At 40.2% G+C, this 23,055-nt stretch overlaps 1 protein-coding gene across 2 annotated transcripts; it reads right to left on the bottom strand.

Moving 5' to 3' along the window:
* Positions 1 to 1,140: 1,140 nt before the first annotated feature.
* On the bottom strand, positions 1,141 to 21,716 carry Setx (Senataxin). Of its 2 annotated transcripts, XM_034975357.2 has the most exons (16): positions 21,334 to 21,716; positions 18,851 to 20,030; positions 17,921 to 18,749; positions 16,980 to 17,143; positions 16,203 to 16,337; positions 14,917 to 15,155; positions 13,749 to 13,857; positions 12,539 to 12,700; positions 11,171 to 11,310; positions 10,793 to 10,912; positions 9,990 to 10,123; positions 8,846 to 8,990; positions 7,495 to 7,735; positions 6,418 to 6,577; positions 5,567 to 5,750; positions 1,141 to 4,542 (listed from the first exon to the last, which is right to left on the bottom strand). In XM_034975357.2, exons 1-16 carry the CDS (start codon positions 21,514 to 21,516, stop codon positions 4,393 to 4,395), a joined length of 4,275 nt encoding a protein of 1,424 aa, XP_034831248.1. In that variant the 5' UTR covers positions 21,517 to 21,716; the 3' UTR covers positions 1,141 to 4,392. The 2 variants fall into 2 exon arrangements, with proteins under 2 accessions (XP_034831248.1, XP_069358997.1); XM_069502896.1 differs by lacking the exon at positions 16,203 to 16,337.
* Between the last annotated feature and the right edge of the window lie 1,339 nt (positions 21,717 to 23,055).

The raw sequence follows: 23,055 nt of genomic DNA, 5'->3' as shown, positions 1-23,055 counted from the left end.
CATCATTTTTCGATTAGAGTCAAGTGTCCCCCCCCCCCCCCCCCACCCTCTATCAGCAAAATGGTAGTACATAGGAACGTAAAAAATTCACAGTAGTACATATAATCAATTTTAAAGGAAAACTATCATGGCTAAGTAGGGTTCACAGGTTACGGAGTTATTTATATCTGTTTTTCGAAGATTGTGACTACGGAACCCTACGCACGCCACGCACTTGGCCGGTTTATTACTACATTCCAAGACCCTATTATACAGAAGTGAAATGACTCATTATAATTATATTATTAGTCAGTGGATGTGACCATTCCCTAAAAATATAAGGGTGCGTTGTGGGTGCGGGTGACAGAGATCGGGTAGATAGATTATTTTGTACACTGCTATTATCGATAAGATATAGAAAAAAATCAAAGATTTCAAAAATAAATATGGCGTCAACAAGTGTAACAAAACATAATATTTTGACGACCTCCCTTTGAAGGTTCGATTCCCGGCAGTCTGTTTAGAATTTTATAATTTATCTGGTAAAGTCTGGTGGGAGGCTTCGGCCGTGGTTACTTACCACCCTACCAGCAAAGCCGTGCCGCCAAGTGATTTAGCGTTCCGGTACGATGCCGTGTAGAAACCAAAGGGCTATAAGTCTAAGATCCCTGTATAAAACTACCTTCACTGAGCTGGTTAATGGATGATTAGTATTTTATATCAAATTAAATATTTCTATAAATATATTGCAAATAGTTTTTATATATTTATCGACTTATTTAATTTGATATAATATACTTTTCATCCATTAACCAGCGCGGTGAAGGTAGTTTTATACTGGGATCCTATACTATATGGGTTTAGTAAAAACTGCCATACCGCTTCTAGGTTACCTTGCATCCATCTTAGACTGCATCATCACTTACTACCGATGAGATTGCGGTCAAGGGCTAACTTGTATCTGAATAAAAAAAATGATCGCAAAATTCTTGCAATACGTCGTGCGAGCTCGTGTCGATGCGAGGTCGCATCGCAGTTTTGTGTTTGCACCCTTTCATGTTTTCTGCAATATGTATTTCGTGCCGATCGATGCTCGTCTCGTCATCATATTAAGTAACTGATAAGGTCAGGTATTCTAATGGGCAGCAAAAAAAAACACGATTAATAATACATTTTTTACTTCAATAAGAATACTCTTAAACGAAATAATAATATTTAGAAAGTGTAGTTTATGGTCACATAATAAAAAGCAATATCCTAGCCCTAGTGGTGAGTTGAGAAATAATATCCTTCTCCAAGATGGCTTTTAAAATCTGTTCCTTGCGCTAACTGATATAAGGTTCAATGTTAAATGGAAGTGTGTGCTTTCGGTTGTCGGCGTACTTCATTGACTAGCCCAAAACGAAATATAATGATCCTGACGACTCCTGTCCTGTCCTACCCCAGAAACTGAATGAAGGGACGACCGAGTGAGTCTTCTGAAATAGCCTATTTAAAAAAATGGTTAGCCGCAGTCAGTCAGCTAAAGTACCACTAACGGTATACCAGAAATTTTCATTAAACAGTTTGCATTAAAAATAAGTCAATGATTTGCAGTACAATAATAGTTAATTTTCTTAACTTACGTCTAGTGGCAGGGTGTTGCGTTTATTAAGCAACCGCAAAATTAACGTGTGGATGAATTGACAATTATTACATATTAATTATTATTGCTTGTTCATTACATTAAAAAAACTTAAATACGACATATAAATTGATAATACACAAAAGTATTTTAAAATTCTATCATGGAAGCTATCATCGGTTTTTAAGAAATTGCCAACTAAATATGGGTTCATCATTTCGAATCATCGTCGTCAGCCTATGGTCCTTGTGGATATCCCACTGTTGTAATAGGCCTTTCCTAGAGAATTAAATAATTATTCATCATCATTGTTGTTATCAAGAAATTGTTCCATGTTGACAAACTTTTGTATGAAATTTTTTTATACACTTTACAGAAACTTTGCAAGAAAACAATCATGATTATACCTATCTAAACTCACTGAATTTCAGACTTTTTACACTTTGGAAACACCTGTCGATATTTTATCAATACTACTTACCTACATTCAACAATGAACGCCTTTGAAATCAACAGTAATGATCAATGAAATGGCAATAAAATAATAGTTAACTTACATTATAATAATATGCAACATAATATTTGATTAACTTAGTTGGAAATTTCAAAAAAAAACAAAAAGTACATTTGTAACTTTGAGTGGGGAATATAAAAATTATAACGAAGATTTAATTCCTTACATAATATTATCACAAATATACTTAATATCATTACGTTTTTAACATATCAAAAAATAGCTGTTACATTACATATTTTATGCGTTTTAAAATAAGTACCTACACATTACTAGCTTATTAAAATGCACCTTAACTGAATTGTATTGTTTGAAGAGAGAATTTTGGATTTAAAAGGTAAAATAGAAAAAAAAAACCCAGAATCAATTAAAACAATTTATATATGGGATGTAAATACTTAATAGGTCACAAAATATATGCATTTAGTTTTTCGCACAGTGTCACAGCTATTTTAAAAAGAAACTATTAGAACCGTTTAGTTGATAAGCACAAAAATAAAAGTTGATACATCATTGAAAATATAAGTCATTGTGGTTTCTCTCGTAACTCTCTCTCTCTCTCTAACTCGTAAATTACTATGGCGTCTCGATATTGAAAAAATCTACGATAGTGAGCACAGTGTGGCAAGCTTGGTGATTAGTTTATACTGTTTGTGTGTTTATGTAAAACAAAATGCATATTTGTGACCTTCAATCTATCTCCTATTATACAATAAATAAATAAATTATTTTGCCCGATGCTGGGTCATTTTCATTATTTTCGAAGGTGTGTTATAATGTTTATCAGGCAATCGTTTTTAGTGAACAACAATGACGGATGTATACAAACATGCATGACAGTTACTAGTGTCCGACCGAAGGTCGATTTCTGGCCGAACCTGAAGTCTTTTTTTCCGCTACCTTGGACCGAAGCCGAATATTTAATAATCCTAAGAAATTCAGTTCATGATTGGCTAAAAGTGAAAAAAAATATGTTTTTTTAAAAGTTTAAGTTCATTCTTGTCTTGTTGAACCTAATTTCACAATTTCAATCCAGCTAAAACGGGATACCCACTGGTCTCTGTGACTGGATATTAGACTTTTTGAGCGAACGATCATTTCGAGTATGGACGGCTCTTCGTCGGATCTAATAGCGATTAATGCCGGTATTAGGGGTCAGTTCTCTGCAACGCTTTTTCTGCTGCACATTTATGACCTGCTAAAACCCGTTATCTTTGGGTACGCAGACGACAGCATCGTTACACAGAGATACGTATCCGGTTCCCGTACTAGTGGAGCTGAGAGAGGCCTTGGTAGAACGCGTTCATTTGACCTTGGAGGTGTCCGATTGGGGCGACGCGCGACGCCAATCTAGTTAATGCCACCAATACGCAAGTGTGTTAATTCACTACGAAACGGAGGGAGTTCATTCCCACTCTCTCAGACTTTCCGAAATATACCCGTTTCGATAACCGATTGTGTCCAGCTTCTAGGAATCAACATATCGTCCAATCTCAACTTTGGACAGTGCATCAAATCCAAAGCAAAAACTGCTGGCAAGAAACTTGGCATCCTCAAGAAAGTCAAACGGTAGGTACTTCATCAGCTTGATGCATTGGATTCAGTGGACCGTCGCGCTAGAACACTCATTGGTAACGAAGCGCTGGGCAATTCTAAACTTCAAAGTTTGGAGCATCGGCGCAAAGTTGACTGTCTATCGGTATTCTACAGGATATATTTCGGAGAGTGTGCCCTTGAACTTTTCAACTTGTTTCTTCCTTCACCCTTCTACTATCGTACCGCAAGGCATCGCCAAGGTTTGCACCCGTACGTACGTAGTAGAAATTCCGCGGATACATACGTACGACGCGATTCGCCTCCTCATTTCTAATTCGAACCGCTAAAATTTGGAACACCCTTCCAGCATCAGTTTTCACCTCCAATTATAATGTGGGTAGCCAAGTCGAGAGCGAATAGGCATCTTCTAGGTAAGCACGCTCCATCTTAGGCTGCACCATCACTTGCCACCAGGTCTGATTGCAGCCAAACATTAGCCTATAAAATAAAAAGTTTCTACTGGCGCTAGATAGTTCGTTCATTTTCGGCGATTGCTAGAAACCGGCTTTAGCCAAACATTCGGCCATTTTGACCGAAGCCAAATATTCGGTCGAACACTACCTATATAAAACATTTAACATTGGAAAATCACTATAAACTAAGTAAAGCTGCTTTGGTTAAATATAGAAATTGACCGCTTCTAGACAATTTTATTTTAAATTTATCTATGACAAGTTTGTCATTTAGATTTAGGATTTATTATATAGTTGAGAATATCATCGGATGACATGGAACCATTTGATGCCGGTTGACAGAATTTGTTTGGCAGTGTTCGATAAAGATTTCTTCTTCGAGCATCGTCGACTAATGTTTGCCATTGGTTATTTTTCTGAAACAAAATAATTTATACTATAATATAATGGACGCGTAAATGTGTGTCTGTTACTTGACGTCCTATCCGTATAACCAACCGGTTTTTACAGGTATAGCATGCATCCCAGAGACGGTACATTTATCATGGGAATACGAAGAGTTCTCAAAAATAGAAATCCACATGGACGATGTCGCGGGCATTATCTTAATAAACAAAATCAGTACCCTTATTATAATACGAAAGTGTGTTTGTTTGTTGGTTAGTCCTTCAATCCCGTCGCAACGGTGCAACGGATTGACGTGATTTTTTGCATGGGTATAGATAGACCTGTTAGGCTAACATGAAACCACCACCACCACGAGAAAATTTTGTCTACGCATTTACTCGTCTTATTTGTATGAAGAAACACGAGATAATGCGTAGACAAAACTTTCTCGCGGGGCGCATGTTAGGCCCTCTGGAGAGTGACATAGGCTACTATTTATCCCGGATAATCAAAGAGTTCCCACGGGATTTTTAAAAACCTAATTCGACGCGGACGAAGTCGTGAGCATCAGCTAGTTAAATTATAAATATGTTTTACATGTAGGACGTCACAAGCAGTAGTCTCGATTCCATGTTATTTGGCGGCTGAGAAGTAAGCTTGAGAGCGAGTCCGCTGAACAGTGCGGAAAGATCATTGTGATGCGATTTGTGACTACATCCGGCCGCCAATAAGTTTGAATTCTATTATTAAATCGCGTGCGGAAGTAAAAAAATTGGACGCACAAAAGGACCAAAATTATTATGCTCATATGCTGTAAATAACATCGAATGCAGGCGAATTTATGTAATTAGTTTTGTTCTACAGATGGCGCCACAAAAAAGGGCCCTAATTTTGAACCGGCTCTGTAAGTGATTTTTGGTGGTACCAACGCCTGACGCCGCGGCGTTCGGCGAGGGAACCCACGCCGTGGCTGCGTGTGACACCACCACCACGTCACGCTTCTGCCCCTGGAGGGCTGGCCACCAAAGTTGTAACAGTTGGGGCTATACTCACGACGAAGGCCATCGGGTTGAGGCACACGAAGAGCTGCTGCCGCGCGCGCGTGAGCATGACGTTCATGCGGCCCGCGTCGGTGAGGAAGCCCACGCCGTGGCTGCGCGCGAGCGACACCACCACCACGTCGCGCTCCTGCCCTTGGAAGCTGTCCACCGTGTTCACCTCCACGCGCGCCTCCGACCTGCACAGTGCACACCAGTGATTATAGCAGTAAATATCTCACTACATATTATCTAATAGGTTAGGTCTGAGCGTGACCACAGAATCCTACAAAATAGCATTAATAATATGCGCCTGATCTCTCTCCGGTTATGTAGAGTTGCCGTTCCAGCGGGCTATAAGAGTGCACATGCGTTTGCGGACATACTGGTAGTTCTGGTACACTATAATATAACCTGTGCAACGGGGATCCACACTGCCAATGCATTCCAACAGGTAGCGCATAAGCGAACAGGCCATAGAGGTTTAGTCCGCGACTGGATGAGATGACAATCGGGGTATGAGGCGGGGGACGCCCCGCACACCCGCACGTCACCCGCGCTCGCTCGAACCGACTTAGCGCAGTGGCTGTGCGGGTGTGCGGCGCATTCCCTCCTCGATTGCCATTTCGACCTGTCGCATACTATAGTATCATCTGTGGAACCGGCTATACTGAGCTATCAAACGCCATAGTTTAAATCTTCCTTAGTAGTAAGAGACTTTAAAAAAGACAGTTTGCATTGGCCGGACCTCAAGTGGCCTGCCCCTGGGAGATCAGTTTTGCCTGAAGATCCCCATTGGCTAGTCTTCGTTGCGCCGGACTGCTGCGGCTGGAATTAGTTTTGGAGAGAACACTTGTAGGTACGTACGGCGCGTGCAAGTGGCGCAGGTAGTCCCGCAGCAGGTCGCGTTGCGCGCTGTAGGGCGTGATGACGGCGAGCGAGAGGTGGCGCGCGCGCGCCTGCCGCGCCAGCGCCGCCGCCAGGCGCGCCACGCCCCACGCCTCCATCTCATTCGCGCCCGAAGCTCCTGAATGCACAATAACATTTAAAACGTGTCCAAACTAATATATTACAAAAAAAATAAAAACCGACCTCGTTACACAAACACTAAAAATTGAAAAATAATTTAATTTATTACCGAATATATTATGTATACAAGAGTTAATATAGTTCCATAATAATATTTTTTGGTGCCGGTGCCAATTAGCTTTAGCTGCGCGAATCGTCTAGACTTCATATTTTTATGGGACTCCACAATGGCACCTCATTGGCACCGACCCCAAAAAATATTATTATGGAACTATATTAACTCTTGTATACATAATATATTCGGTAATAAATTAAATTATTTTTCAATTTTTAGTGTTTGTGTAACGAAGTCGGTTTTTATTTTTTTTGTAAAAAAATTTTATTTCACAATTTTTAGTGGCCCCATGGAATTATGCTATGACTGGTTAAAAATCTACTGTTTACTAAGCTATTACACTGATCGCGAGCAATTTACTCTTATCCGTTCAGGAGTTCCAGTATCTATCTTCGAAGATGTTCATCAGATCTTCACCAAATTGAAATGGGACCAACTTTGAAGTATACCCTTTCAAACAAAAAAAGAATTTTCAAAATCGGTCCAGGCGTTTTCGAGTAATCGGGGAACATACATAAAAAATTAAAAAAAAAAAAAAAAAAGATTCGGACGAATTGAGAACCTCCTCCTTTTTTTGAAGTCGGTTAAAAAGGAAATATCGGTCATATTGTGATGTGACGTCTAAGCTACAAATATATTTTGATTCAATATATCATTTATCATCTATCTTTCTATCCATAAAATAAATAAATAAATAAAAAATATTTTTAATGGATTTTCAATGGATTTTGCAGAACAAAGTCGCAGTGACATTTTGTCTCGAAATAGGTCTAATAATAACTGTAGCAGGCAATTCTTACCTTGTCCTTTGTCTCCGCTGGAGATGCCGAGAACCATGTAGGGCGGGCCCGCGAGGCCGGCGACGGGCGGCGGCACGGAGCGCACGCGGCCGTCGTAGAACGCGCGGTTGGGGTACTCCGCGATGGCGGGGTGCATGCGGTACTGCTGGTCCAGCAGCACCACGGGCGACTCGGCCCACAGCTCCGAGCATGACGTCAGCCGCGAGAACAGGCTCTCGCCGAGACCGTGTTTCTTGGCGCGCTGCGGAATACGTACGACGTATTTTCACTGGTGGTATAGCGAATACTATTTCCTTCACTGGCACTGCTCTGCACAATATGAACGGGAGAGAGAACGCGTTTTGACTCGCTGTCGATTCATGATTCAAAGTGTACTAACCGGAAATAAAACAATGTACGGTCGAGTAATATTGGAAGAACGAAGCGAGCAGAGTCCTTTTAAGCCACGGAGTATAAAATATAGAGGAGTTCCTGGATGGATCAATTTGTATGGGACCCACTGTCTCCAAGCTAGTTTTTCGTCACAAACACACGCGCAAAGAGATAAAATAATGTACGCATACGCTATCACTATCGTGACATGGAACGTGCCAGTGTTTTTTTGTGTAAACGATAATCTTGCACTTCTTTTCATTGCGTAGTTGGGGCGTGGGCACGTATTAGTAGGCGTTAAAAAGGAGCATGATTTATGAAAAAATCAATCAATTTGTGATTTTCAATAGCTTTTAGGTTGTTTTTTTTAATTTAATCATATTATAGCTGTACTTACAGGTAATAGGAAACACCACTTGCCTTAAAATTTATTGTAATGCTTATATTTTTGCGGATCATCACTGAAAAACTCGGCGTTTTGCTATAATTTACGAGCACAATTACGAAACGTGTCTAGCATGCGACTAGGGAATATTTACGCCTGTATGCCCGTTTGTATCATATTCCGGCGACATCGAACACTCCTACTCGTCATCTCCCCTCAAATTTTTTACTTCGTGTTTTAAACCTAGCTAGCTTAATATGCTCGCGACTTCGTCCGCGTGGACTACACAAATTTCAAACCCCTAACCCCTAACTTTTCAAAAGTCCTTTCTTAGCGGATGCCTCCGTCATAATAGCTATCTGCATGCCAAATTTCAGCCCGATCCATCCACTAGTTTGAGCTGTGCGTTGATAGATCAGTCAGTCAGTCAGACACCTTTTGCTTTTATATATTTAGATTAAAGATTAATAATTGTTATTTCGGCCGTGACTTGAATGGTACTTTCTCTTATTTGCCAGTAAAGTAAACAAATGAATTCAAAAAAGTAGTAGCATCGCCGTTTGCACAATTTGGGTTAAATGCAAACATCTGTACCTGCGAGCATATGTACCCCGGCAGCTGCTGCGGGTCGCCGATGAGCGTGAGGCGCGTCACGTCGAGCGTGAGCGGGATCAGCGTCTCCGGCTCGATGGCCTGCCCCGCCTCGTCCACGATGCACAGCGCGATGCGACCCTTGAGCCTTAAGAGGCCAGAACCAAGTCAAAAAAAGGGAGAAGGACAGATTTACTCGCTGTAGTGTACGATCGAGAAAGAGATAAAGCAATGTTGGCCGCAACAGGATCAAATAATCAAAAAAACTATTTAATTTTTTTTTTTTTTTTTTTTATATCTATTTAGAACGGCAGTGCCACTTACACTAACTAGAATATTATTATGTGAGTAATTAAAAATATACAGAAGACAGGATCCAGCTGAAATAAAGCGATTACTGGCCGAGTATCATCGCAAGGCCGAGGCGAAGCCGAGGACTTCTCAAGTGATGTAACCACAAATTCACGGTTTTCAATTTATTCCTTTACTTGTGCTATAAGACCTACCTGCCAAATTTCATGATTCTACGTCAACGTGAAGTAACTCATAGGTTTTCTTGGCAGACACGACAGACAGGTGGACAGACAGACAACAAAGTTCTATAAGGGTTCCTTTTTCCTTTTGAGGTATGAAACCCTAAAAAGCTTCCAAAAGTCGCAACATTTTGTGCCAAAAATACATAAGCCCAGTTAGATCGGTTTTTGTACAACGCCTAATCAGATATTCAGATTGGAGAAGTTGTTTTGCTCGAACTATACATATTTCTTATATGCTTGGAGTTACTCTACAATGTGACCAAATCAGAAATGAGGAGATCCGTAGGAGAACCAGAGTAACCGACATAGATCACCGGCATAGCATAGGGTGGCGAATCTGAAGTGGCAATGGGCAGGGCACATAGTTCGAAAAACCGAACGACGTTGGGGTCCCAAGGAATGGCGACTTCCCACCGGAAAGCACAGCGTTGGAAGACCCTCACTAGGTGGACAGACGACTTCAGGAGAGTCGCAGAGAACCGCTAGATGGAGGCGGCGCGCCGCCTCCATCTAGCCCGTGGCGTGTGGAAGTCCTTACAAGAGACCCGATGCCTAGCAGTGGTCGTCTATCGGTTGTTGATAATGATGATAATACATATTTCCAGCCTTACCCCCTCATTTTATAGTTGTGCGCACTGGCGAGCGTGGTGACGACGATGTCGGCGCCCTCGATGGTGCGGCGCTCGGCCTGCACGAGGCGCTCGCCCGCCACCGGCCCGCTAGAGCTGCCAGACCCCTTGCGCAGCTGGAACACATCAGTACAATGTGTTTCATGTATAATGGGCCGTGCGTCCATAGTCCGGGTAATTCGCTAACTCACGCTGGCCATATACGAAGTACCGAAGACCGACAGACAGATAATAAAGTAATCCTATAAGGGTTCCTTTTTTTCCTTTTAAGGTACGAAACCCTAAAAAAGGTAAAGTGCAAAGTTAAGCGCTTTTTACACTACACTGAATTTAGTCGTCCTAAATGGTTCAGTTACTTAATCGTGACAAGACGTGTGATCGAATTTAGCAAGTTAGTATGCTAAAAAGTAACCTAATTAGGAAAAATATGGTTGCCAATGTACTAACTCAGTCAGCATCCTAATTAGGAAAGGGATTTAGGAAGGTGTTATTACATTTAGTCGCTGATTGGTTCAGTCACTGCACGCTTGCGTCTATGTTTGCACGTGTTACCTTATTATTTTAGTTCGCGGGAAAAGCGGGCAGCAGGGATTGGGATATCAAAGAAGTTGCACTCACTACGTCCGACGCCATCGCACTTTAACTGCAAACTGATTCAGTGACTAAATTAAGTTCAGTGTGATGAGCGATCAGAAACGTAAATTTGCTTCCTTTTCCTAAACCCTAATTAGGACGTCTAAATTCAGGCAAGTGTAATAGGCACTTTAATAATAACTCTCACATACCAGCGCGAGCCTGTCTTGAATATTGCTGACCCGGCTCTGGCAATAGGCCACTCGCTCCGGGTTCTTTGCTTCTCGCTGTGCAGTCTTCCACATGTTTATTTTTGCTTCTAAATTGGAAATCTGGAAACAATGAAAATATCTAAGCTAAGCTAAGGGTCTCTCCACTAAACGAGAAGGGTTCACCTACCTACTGCTGCTACCACACTACCACATACAGCGGGCTGCATGTGGGCAGACGGACGGACGGACAGCGGAGACTTAGTAATAGGGTCCCATTGGCACACTTCAGATATGGAAACACAAAAATGGCCGTCAGTTACCAGGGTTGGATGTAGGTGACAAACCTGTCGCGTCGAGGTAAGGGTCGTGGCACATTACCTCCTCGTCGAGGCCGGGGTGCCCGCAGTCGGCGTGCGCGCGCTCGGCGTCGCGCTGCGCGAGGCGCTGCGAGCTCACGTCCGCCGCCGCCTTGTGCATGGACTCCAGCCGCCCCACGCGCACCATGCGAAACCGCTCCGCTAATGCAACAAAAACCTATCTTACGGGCTTTCGAGACGGTCAAGCGGCGTGACGTCAAGCACGTAGTTTTGATCAAGCTATTTGACGGTCGCTATTGCTTGGTCAAGCAATCGGTACTTTTCTCATATCTCGAACACTGTGCGTCAATCAGCGTCAAGCACGTAAATGCTTGACTCAAGCACTAAGCAAACATTGTAAACGGTCAAAATGCTTGGCTTTAGCAAAAATCTCCGTGCTTGACCGTCTCGGAAGCTCTTTAGCCAGGCCGGGCTCATAGTCACGTGACCCGAGATAAATGTACCTACGGCAGCGTCAGCCACCAGCCAGCGGCTTCCGATCCCCTTCGATCTCATAAGGGGGAGAGATATAAGAGTTTACGCGATAGAAAGAGAGGCGTTTATTAAACTTTAGACCGCAAGGGTCGCTATTTATTTAAAAGTCTTTGCGGAGCGAGCCTTCGCAAGGATTCTGTGTCTAAGCTACGTTGGCACGGTACGAAGACACTCGATCCAGATTTGTAGCAGACTTGTTGATAGAATAGCTGTTAAAAGAAGTAAATTACGCTAAACTATTAGCTTTTTGACGTCTGGGTCGTTGACTGACAAAACGTCATATAGGTATGAGTGACAGAGACAACGCTCTACAAAGCCGAAATGTCATTCTAAAGGACGATGTACATTATTTTCTGCCGCGTACTGTAGCCACGAGTAACTACACTCGGTCCGAGCGCCCTCGTACCGTGTCAACGTAGGCTTAGACTTGTTGGGATACGAAATGACCGGGCCGGGCTGGGCCGCGCCGCCCCAACTGACCTATCGTATTTAATAATAAGTCGGACTCGGAAAGGTACAATCGTGCAAGATTACCTATCACTTTTATATAGAACACTGCAAGTTAATGATTGAATATGTGATTAATTAAATTAATTTTTTCACACAACTTTTTTTGTGATGTAACCGTAAATTCACGGTTTTCGGATATTTTCCTTTATTTGTTATATAAGATTTAGCTCAATGGGAAGTACCGTATAGGTTTTCTTGACAGACAAATAGACAACAAAGTGGTCCTATAAGGGTTCCTTTTTCCTTTGAGGTACGAAACTCTAATAAGTAGATATTAAGGGTATTACATATTATATGCTTACGTCACCCGAGGCGATGTTTCTGTAAAAGACAAAATTAGAAAATAAAAAGTAAGTTCTAATATATTTTTAAGATTCATAAATACATTTCGGCAAGCTTTGTCTGATATTGAGTAGCCTGATGACCAGTCCGTCGACGGCGGCGTTGCTCGTGGCACATATTAGGATTTTGCCCCTATTCTGTTGTTTTTTGCCCGACGCGTCGTAGAAAAATGTCATCACTATGGCGCAAATAACGCTTGATTTGCCTGCAAACAAAAAAATTTATCATAATTAGCTGATATCCTCAACTCCTGGGGTAAAATTACCCTGTATCAGTCAACATGATGCATCTCATGACAGCTATTTCAGTTTCTTTAGTGAAATAGTTCACAGTAACAGTTAAGTAAGTCACTGGTCAAGCCGTGAACAGAGAACAGATATAAACAATTTCAATATTATTAGTATAGATACTCTAATATTAGTGATAATGTAAGGTCCATTCAATGTTGGGTACATATATTACCATCGTTTTGTTCTGTACGGGAGGAAAGTGATGTGCGCTGCATATTAATCTATATTTAAATATATAAAAGGAAAAGGTGACTGACTGATCTATCAACGCACAGCTCAAACTACTGGACGGATTGGGCTGAAATTTGGCATGCAGATAGCTATTATAACGTAGACATCCGCTAAGAAAGGATTTTTGATGAAAATTCAATCCCTAAAAGGGTAAAACAGGAGTTTAAAATTTGTGTAGTCCACGCGGATGAAGTCGCGGGCATAATCTAGTGCACACATAATATTGACTTATTAGCGCCTACGATCAGCGTGAAGCGAAGAAAACCAGGTTTGCCGCAAACACCGAATAGAACGCATTTTTTACGTTTTCCGGATTCGTGCTATGTAGTCTGTAAGGGCAACATTCAAGATGTCTTCTTGTTCAAAATTCTTCAATTCTTGAATCTTGGATCCGCGATATGGTGACTAACTATGAGCCTCATAAGAAAAAAGCTCAGAGTCACTCAGCGGGCGATGGAGATAGCTATGCTTGAAGTTTCTCTACATGAAGTGAGGAGATAGGTACGTAGGAAGTGGACTCCCAAGGTGCTAGACTGGCGACCTCGCGCCGGAAAGCGTTGGCTGCTCCACTAGGTGAACAGACGTCATCGAACGAGTTACAGGGAGGGAACGAGTATTCAGGCAGCGCAAGACCGCGGCTTGTGGAAATCCTTTCAAGAGACCTATCTCCAGCAAGTGACTCTATCGGTTGACTGAGTGTGTAAAATGATCATCAGCATGTCATTGTAGTACCTGTGCCCGGTGGCCCCTGCACCATCTGTATAGCAGGCTGGTCACCCAGCGCGGCCGATACTGAGTTGCTGACGGCCAGCTTCTGACTAGGGTTCAATTCCCTCGTCCACTGCAATTAAAACAAAAAATCCATCAGCAAATTTTTCTTGGGTAGTTCGGTTTCCTTACTAGAACCTATTTCTATTCATTGCTCAGTATTTTCTGTGGGCAAATCATGGCTGTGCGCGCCAAATTAACCATAATAAGTTTCTTCTAAACTTCATGATTCATAGTTCAGTTAAGTAGATAGATCCGGCCCAAAGACACAAAAATGCACAGGTCACACTGAGTTACCTTCAAATATAATGAGTACATTTAAATATAATGCAGATAGTTATATTAGTAGAGTAACAGTTAAGTAAGTCGATCCGGCTCGAAGGACCAAAAATGACGGGTCGCACTGGGTGTCCCTTACTATTAGTTAGGAGCGACAAAATAGAGCGCGCCTAAGCGTCGGTGCAGCAAGGTTTTCTGACGAACTGGTATGCATGCACGTCTAAAATGTGACTGAAAAAATTAGCACAGACACAGTAGTTTATTTGCACCTAAGTGTGCGTCTGAGACGTCTGTCAGTAATGTAATAATTATTATTTACTAGCTTATGCTCGCGACTTTGTCTGCGTGGACTACATACATTTGAAACCCCTATTTTACCCCTTTAGGGATTGAATTTTCAAAAAAACCTTTCTTAGCGGCTGCCTACGTCATAATAGCTATCTGCATGGCAAATTTCAGCCTGATCCATCCAGTAGTTTGAGCTGTGCGTTGATAGATCAGTCAGTCAGTCAGTCAGTCACCTTTTCCTTTTATATATTTAGAAGATTAAAGATCAACATCGCCGCTTCAATCGAAACAAAACTTTTAGTTTGAGTATCACTCACTGCTACCCTTATTATAAATGCGAAAGTATGTTAGTTTGTTCGTTTGTTGGTTTATTGGTTTGTCTTCCAATCACATCGCAACGGAGCAACGGATTGACGTGATTTTTTGCATGGGTATAGTTAAAGACCTGGAGACATAAGCTACTTTTCCCTATGTCACTCTCGTAAGAGTTCCCACGGGATTTTCAAAAACCTAAATCCACGCGGACGAAGTCGCGGGCATCAGCTAGTAATAAATAAATATGTACCTGCGAGTTCAGATTAATTTTGTCATCGAGTTCAATTCGGGGATATTGCTGAGGTTCAGGCCTTAAAATGGCTCTGCTTAGCGAAGATCCAGCCAAGTATTCGATTGCTTCGAATAACATCAATTCATTCTTTATATACGCCAAAGTTCGGCCGGTGATTACTTCGCCGGGTTTCAGAAACTTCATCTTCTCTGTGAACGATGCGTTCAGCGATATACTAAAGAATGAATTTTTATTGTCTGAAATAAAATAATTAGCAAAATAAAAGTACCTTTAAGGTAAATAGGCATCTTATGGGCAAGTACGCTCCGCGTGAAATTCGCCCTGAGCGCCCGCATTAGAGCGCGAACTGCGCTGTCGGTCGGAATTTGCCATATGTATATTTATGTCAGCTGTACTAAAACCGCATTCAAACTCCATTTTTGCAGTCGGGTTACAAGTTAATGTTACAGTACGATTCAAACGTAAATGCGCCCCTGAAGTTTGCGCACCACACATTTTGGGTGTCCGGGAAGGGTAACTGCGCACTTGTCGCAACTTCACGCAGACGCATTTAAGTTTGAATCGTACTGTACTATTTGGTATTTTTGGTTATTGGAAGCTCTTATACATCAAACACATGGCTGCTGCACGAATGGCTTAGCGACGCATCGCGGTAGCAGCTCCTAAAAGTTTGTAATACAAGGAATATTATGATGCACGTTGTCACACTGCAGTGTGTTCTGTATTCGGCGTCCGTAGTACGTAAGTTAGTGTATTTTTTCTGCAACTGTGCATTTTAAGGTAAGGGTGTCAGCCAATCAGATCCAGATGCGATTGTGATCGTTCTTTATTTCTTCTTCTTGGGATTGGCGGCCTTGCATCACTTTCACCGTTGTACATCAATTGGGATCGCCATCCACAGCTCCCGGCCAATACCGATTGCTGCCAAGCACAGCAGAAGCTTCTTGGGAGGTATATGTTTCTCGCCTCTTCCAGTTCCGGGTGCACTGTGTGTTGGCGCAGACTATGTTTATGCATTAGCGCAGGGTAGTAACAAATTATATGTAAAGGCGTTCCCGCAGTCTCACGGTAGAGCCTGTATAAAGTCCGCGACAGCTTGAGATGGTATGAGGCGGAGGGACACCCCACACACCCGCACGTCACCCGCGCTCGCCCGCACCGGGTTAGCGCGAGTGCTGCGCAGGTGTGCGGGGCGTTCCCTCCCCGATTGCCATTTCAACCTGTCGCATACATCCGTGTTTATGAGCTTGCCAAACAGGGCTTTATTAAGGCAAAATACTAACTTGGAGGTGATGGTAGTTGCCTGCAATTGTGTACATAGACGAATCTGCTACACCTAGCGTTTTCAGGCCCAAATTCCAACATCAATATCTCTCCGATTCTGGGCGAAAGTTTAATTTCAGATGTTGGCAATGACACTGAAATTAAGTTTCTCTTTTTAATGTCTTTGTCTGGTGGGTGGCCGTGGCTAGTTACCACCCTACCGGCAAAGACATACTGCCAAGTGATTTAGCGTTCCGGTACGATGTAGCGTAGAAACCAAAGGGGTGGGTTATGGGTTTAATAAAAACTGCCAAACCCCCTCCAGGTTAGCCCGCTTCCATCTTAAACTGCATCACCACTTACCACCAGGTGACATTGAAGTCAAGGGCTAACTTGTATCTGAATAAAAAAATAAAAAATAAACCTACATAGGTAAATAATTAAGTAGCAATTATCCTAATAATAAGTCTTCTGTACCCGAAGAGTGCTAACGGGGCTCTGTCCATCTGTCTACGGGCTCTATCTCATAACTGCTATAACAACAAATAATAAAGGCTTCAAAATGGCCACTATGCAAATAAAAAAAATTTTAAAGTGCATAGTCGTACGATGGTACAGAGCCCATTAAGTGCGACTTGCAATTGACTTAACCGATTTTTTATTTACTAAAAAACTATTTTCAAAGTAAAGGTAGTTTTTATATACAGTAAACCATATTTTAAAAGCATCCTTAAACCGTACATAGGGTTTGGAATAAAATGTATATGTGTAATACTGTAAGTGGAGGTAATACGTACAGTTAACAGTCATGTTTGTTAAATGAATGTTTCTGTCTTGTGCAGGTGGTTCCATTGGACATGATTCTATTCTAAATTGAAACTCTTTATATTGATTACGTGGCCGACTAAATGCTTGTGTAATGCATTCCCAAATTTCCATCAGAAGTAAGTCTCCAATAACTCTGTAAATAAATAGCATATAGAGAATTTTCCAATTTACCGGTGAAGCATGAGCAACGAGTGTGTCAAACAAATAATTGAGTTGTTTTTTTGTTTTTGAAATTATTGTGCAATGGCGGGTTGCAGTATACTATGTTACAATAGCCAAAGCGAACGTAAAATAGAAGGAATAACATTTCACATGTAAGTACCTCTGCTTGAGCGAGAGGACTAAGGGGGCCACGCTAGTTGCATATCTGTAGGTATATATGTGTTGGAACCAATAGTTACAGTGTCTCCCAATCAGAGGTGATTGCGATCGTCACACTGTAGCTGTCAATCTACGGCGGTAGAGACTGTACCGTCATCATCATGATCAACCCATAGCCAGCTCACTACAGAGCACAGGTCTCTCAGTATGAGAAGGATTTGGCCATAGTCCACCACACAGGCCAAGTGCGGATTGGCAGACTTCACACACCTTTTGAGAACATTATGGAGGACTCTCAGACATGCCTGAGACCCTGTATACTTTATTAAAATGCTCACTGATGCTATCAGCGCCACAATGACGAAAATCAAGTTGCTAAAAACAGGTCCACAATTTCAGGTACAGCGTACTTGTAATTTTCGGGTAACATCAAACATTGTCAAAGTTTTTAGCACCTAGTCGTAGTATGGCTACTGAACCCTACCTTATTATTATTCTTGGACAGTTATTTTTAAGTAGTCCAAAAGTTTGTAAGAGAAAGAATAGCTGAAAAAAGTATTGGTTTAAAGAATGAAAAATATATCCATACCCAACATATTCTTTGTGGCTGTTAAATGATTGAAAAATAGCCATAGGTGGATTTTTATGACTCAAAATTGGAGGTGGTTCAGAAATGTTCATTTGTTCATCCAACCAATGAGGGTTCCAACGAAGGATCGTGATTAGTGTTATCTTTTCCAATGAGAATATTTGCATTTTTTGGACATCCACTAATGTTGTTTTTACTAAGCTCGTTTTCCTCAATCGGTTGCCAGGCTCAATTTCAAATTCATGCACCTCTGGCGCAGAAACAGAGAATCGGACTCTCTTTGTTGGTTTTTCTGGTGGTAGAGGTTCTACTTTCGATACAGGCTTTCCCAAACATGATTCTTCACTTTCTGTAAGTGGTTTCAAGCTTTTGAACGGAATTCTAGTATCAGTATCAACAACTGGTAATTTATGCAAGTCTGCTTGAGCTTGACACCAATCTTCAGTTTCCTTTTGTTCACATTTCTCTCTGGTTCTTTTTATTTCATATGGAATGACCTTGTCATTTTTATTGCTAGTGCTGGATTTTACAAATGTAATTTTTGATTCGTATTTTGAAGATTCCATGATATTTTTTTTTTTAGTAGGCTTGACAGCAGCCTGCGTAGCATCAGTAAGGAAAGCTCCTCGATTAGATGTAGTAATTTTTACATTGACAACAGACTTGTTTGTACTATTCGCTAAATCTCTACTAGTATCATCAACATCTTTATCCTTACAAGCAATCTCTTTGAGTTTCTTCTTCCGTTCTTCTTTTTGTGAGTTTGTCATTTTTCTTTTGGGTGATGAATGTTTTTTTGTTTTGGTTGACTTATGAGATTTTGATTTACCTGAAAAATAATTTTAATGTGAATTAAGAACTGAAGTACTAAACAACAAATTATAACTAGAAATTAAAAGAAAAGTTATCTATAATTTTAATATTACTTACTTTCTGAGATATCTTTGTTGTGAGACACAGATTTCCTTTTTGTTGTTTTATAAAGTGGTTCTATCATTTGAGCCATTTTTGATATTTTATTATTGTTTTGTTGTAATGGAGATACTGGTCCAATAACGTTTTCTGTGTGATCAGTGCCAGAACTAATTTCTTCAATGGATGAAAGAATAGGAACTGCTTTTGTAGAACTAATTTCTGTGTGAACATTTTCTAATATTGCTTTAGGTGAAGCTATTTTTTCTTTTTCTTTTATAAAATTACTAGCAGGTATGATATTTTCCAGTTCAATAGGATTTTCTATTGGATCTGGAAGCATTTCTTTTGGTAGTGCATTAGAATTGTCTTCACTATAACGGAGATTTCCAGGTGGTTCAAAAGGAATTGATATTAAATCATCCAAAAAGTCTTCCTCTTCATCCTCATCATCTATGATTTCGAACACATCATCTAACTGACTGTAGGAACCATCTTCAGGTTGAGTATCTCCTTTTCTTTCACTCATATCATTTTTCAATGGTTTGCCTGGTGAACTTTGAGATAACCTTCTAAACCAGTGTTCTGATTCACTATCACTGTCACTGTTAATTTCTATTGGATCATCATTATAATCGAAATGTTCTTGTTTCACATTAAATGCTTCATACTGAAAGTCTTCATTCTCACACTTTTTCGACTTTTTCGGTTCATCTTCAAGCTTTATAACTGCATCTGGTTCCAACTTTATTTTCTTTGCTGCACATTCTTTCTGTGCATTGGTTTCGTTTTCACTATCAGATATGATACTGATTATATCTTCATCAACCTTTGCCACATCAATGTTTAATTCTTCTCTATTGATTTCATCATTCTCAAACTTAAGATCTAGCTTTCGTTTTAATTGTAACTTTGGCTTGAATACAGGCGATGGTGCCTTTGTTTTAGGCCTGTTTTTTATTGCATCAAATGATGCAATTTCTGCTTCTATATCATCTAATGGATTGTCCTGAAATTGTAGTCTTTCTGTGATAGATGGTAAACATTTCTCTAGTTTGAAAACATACTTCTCATTATCACTGATGGCTCTAAGTGAAGCTCCATCAGTCCATCCAAAACCAATGACATCATTTTCAGTCAGTACATGAGGTACATGTGCTGGTATTTTCTTCAATCCAACATAGATACCATTTGAACTCTGTAAAGTATACATATTTTTAATATAATTGAAACATATTTAGTAGAAAAGTGCACTACTTAAGTAATTGCTTTCTATTACCAGCTAATTATTTACAACAAATATAACATCTTAGATGTCAATTCATATCCATATTAATATTATAAATGCAAAGGTATATCTCTGTTTCTCTGACTGCAAGCTTCTGTTTAACTTATAATTGAGGTTTCATTAGGTAATGTGGCTATTTACGTTGTAAACAAATTCTAAAATAAACTAAAATGACAGTAAATCTATTGCTATTACTTTCATAATGCTGCTTGTGAAAAAGGTTAGCACTAGATTTAGACCCGTTAATTTAATTTAGTTTAGAGATTGTGTATAGTTCTTGCCACAAAGGCCACTGACTCATGCTTGTGTTTAAGTCGTATCGGTATACGTAAGGTTCACTAAATGTTTGCGTTTGCCAGCTCTTACTGATTGGTCCAACATTCACGTACACTTACGCAATGACCATGTAAATAACGTAGAGTTCACTAGCCTTCATGAATTACAAGAACTGTACAAGAGAATCGGCCCTATTGTTCTGCTTATTTTTTACATACTTTTTGTATTTTTGTAGGTGGACCTTTAGCAAAAAACCAGGGGCTGAAAGCGTCAGAAAAATAAGGATATTTAACCAGTATCAGTCAATTCTAGATATCAGGTAATTCAGTCAATGATAAATCAGTAAAATACAAAACAAGCAAAAAAGTTCAGCAAGTGGCAAGTTTGATGGTCTGCAAATGTTAGGATGTACCTTGCTGATGATCATTACAAGTGATTGGACATTGTATTAAAGTATAATAAGTCTGAGAGAAATATAACTAGGTAAAACCACTAAATATATTATAAAATTTTTTTGCTGTCCATAATCTCGGGGACTAACAACTCTGTGCAACTGCTGTGTAAAAAGTGGCTAATTCTGTAGTAAACAATTTCTAAACTAAACTGACAGGTCTAGTGTATTCTTGTGTACCTAGTGTATTCTTTTCTGCAGGGAGCATTATAAAAGGGGTACCAAGTAGTAACACATGTAGACCTGTCATTTTCGTTTAGTTTAGGGATTCTATGCAACAGAATTAGCCACAACGAGGCTAATTCTATTGTACACAATCTATCTATCTTTTTCATAAAATTCTCTCTGTGGAAAAGGACAGCACTAGATTTAGACCTGTCAGTTTAGTTTAAAGATTGTGTACAATAGAATTAACCATATTTGTCTTCCTGCTTGTTTAGATTACTGGTCATTACAATTTACATTTACATTTGAAAGGTATGTTACCTTTAAATCAGTGATTGATACTTCATCTCTTTGAGCATCTATTAAGCAGTGGTTTCTGGATATAACTATACTTGATAGTGTTAAAGTATTGTTCATTCCTCTCCCGATGGTGATTTTATCCCCTTCAGAGAATTCGAAAACATCATTCCCAAATGTTTGACGGGATAACTTCCACTTTGCCATGGCTGGTTATAGCGACGTTATTTAGCACTTTTGGGACGGGACTATCTCAACATAAGAGGAGATTACCAAATAAATAACACTACTCATCACTAAGACTATTCTTTAACTCATCATATTTTAAAATCTTTAATTTTAAAGCCCAACCCAAAGAAAAACCGACCGCTCCAGAACCGCTCTTTTGAAAATAAAAAACATTTACTTGTGGCTGTCACTGCCAAGTGCCAAGTGTCATTGTCAATTTGTAAACCGTGGAGTGGAGATATAAATCGACCGAAAAGAGTTAAAATTAAATGAGGGCGCCACTGTCGTTCTTGTGGTAGCACCATGTACTGCAACCAAAATTGATATTTGATATTTTTGGAGAAGCCTAGGTATATTGTAATAATTATTACATTTTCAATTAATATTGTATTTATAATATACCTCTAGTAAATTGTAAAATTGCTTCAAACTCCATAAAATTCTAAAACATTTACACTCGCATGCACTGGTGAATTAGTTACATGTAGGGTTGCCAGGTCGCCAAACCTAACAGCCGGACAGACCAGAAAGTTTCGCCGGACATTTAGGTAGAAAGGCCGGACACCCTACATTATTGAGGATTTTGTGTCTTAATATTAATAGGTACGACAAAAAAATTGTATGTAAAATCAAGCTTTTTTTATTATTGTCATAAATCTTGTTGTCAGGCGGCACTGCAGCCTGAAGCTGCGGGAGCAACCGGCAGTCGACTCGCCTGCCCTCGGCCACGCTCGTTTGCGAAACGCAAAAAGCCTAACAAAAGCCGGACACCGTTTATTTTGACCGGACACAATCAAAAAGCCTACCTATGTCCGGCTTTATCCGGACGTCTGGCAACCCTAGTTACATGGATATTATTGTAAACAAAGTAACCTAAAGGACCTACTACCTCCCTAGTAATGATTCACCTTTTGAATATAGAAAACTAACAGATACCCGGCGTGTGCTACTCATAGAGTAGGATGTATATAGTGCTACTCCGCTAATTTGGATTTAGAAAAGATTTGACCTATTGCATATATTATAAACTCGGAGCACACTACCTCTATTTCCTCTGTTACAATATGTAGTCGGAATGTAACCTCTTAACCTAACTAGTTTATTGTTTAAGTTCTACGCATTTTTTGTGATTAGTATCACAAAAAATGTGTACCTACCTAGTTAGAAATGAAAAAATAAGCTTTAATTTAAGTCCGGACACTATTAATGCTCAAAGTGTAGGTAATAAAAGATTTGCTCCCAGAAACTTCTAAAGACAAAAAAGGTAGGTACATACTTATTTAAGCATAGGTACGAAGATTTTGATTTTATTGTCTTGCGAGGTGTGATAAACAGAGTATTGAACTTGGGGGTAAATAATACTGTCTTATCTTGGGCACGCTCGGGAGTTACATAGAATCCCTCGTTACGCTTGGGATTAATCCCGGCGCCCGTGACATAAGACATTCCATTACCCCCGTGTTGAATAATGTGGCTAATTCCGTTGTACACAATCTCTAAACTAAACTAAAATGACAC

Source organism: Maniola hyperantus, chromosome 14, assembly GCF_902806685.2.
Source record: "Maniola hyperantus chromosome 14, iAphHyp1.2, whole genome shotgun sequence".
Taxonomy (NCBI): domain Eukaryota; kingdom Metazoa; phylum Arthropoda; class Insecta; order Lepidoptera; family Nymphalidae; genus Maniola; species Maniola hyperantus.
The sequence above is the reverse complement of the archived record's forward strand: the minus strand, read 5'-3'. Positions and strand labels throughout refer to the sequence as shown.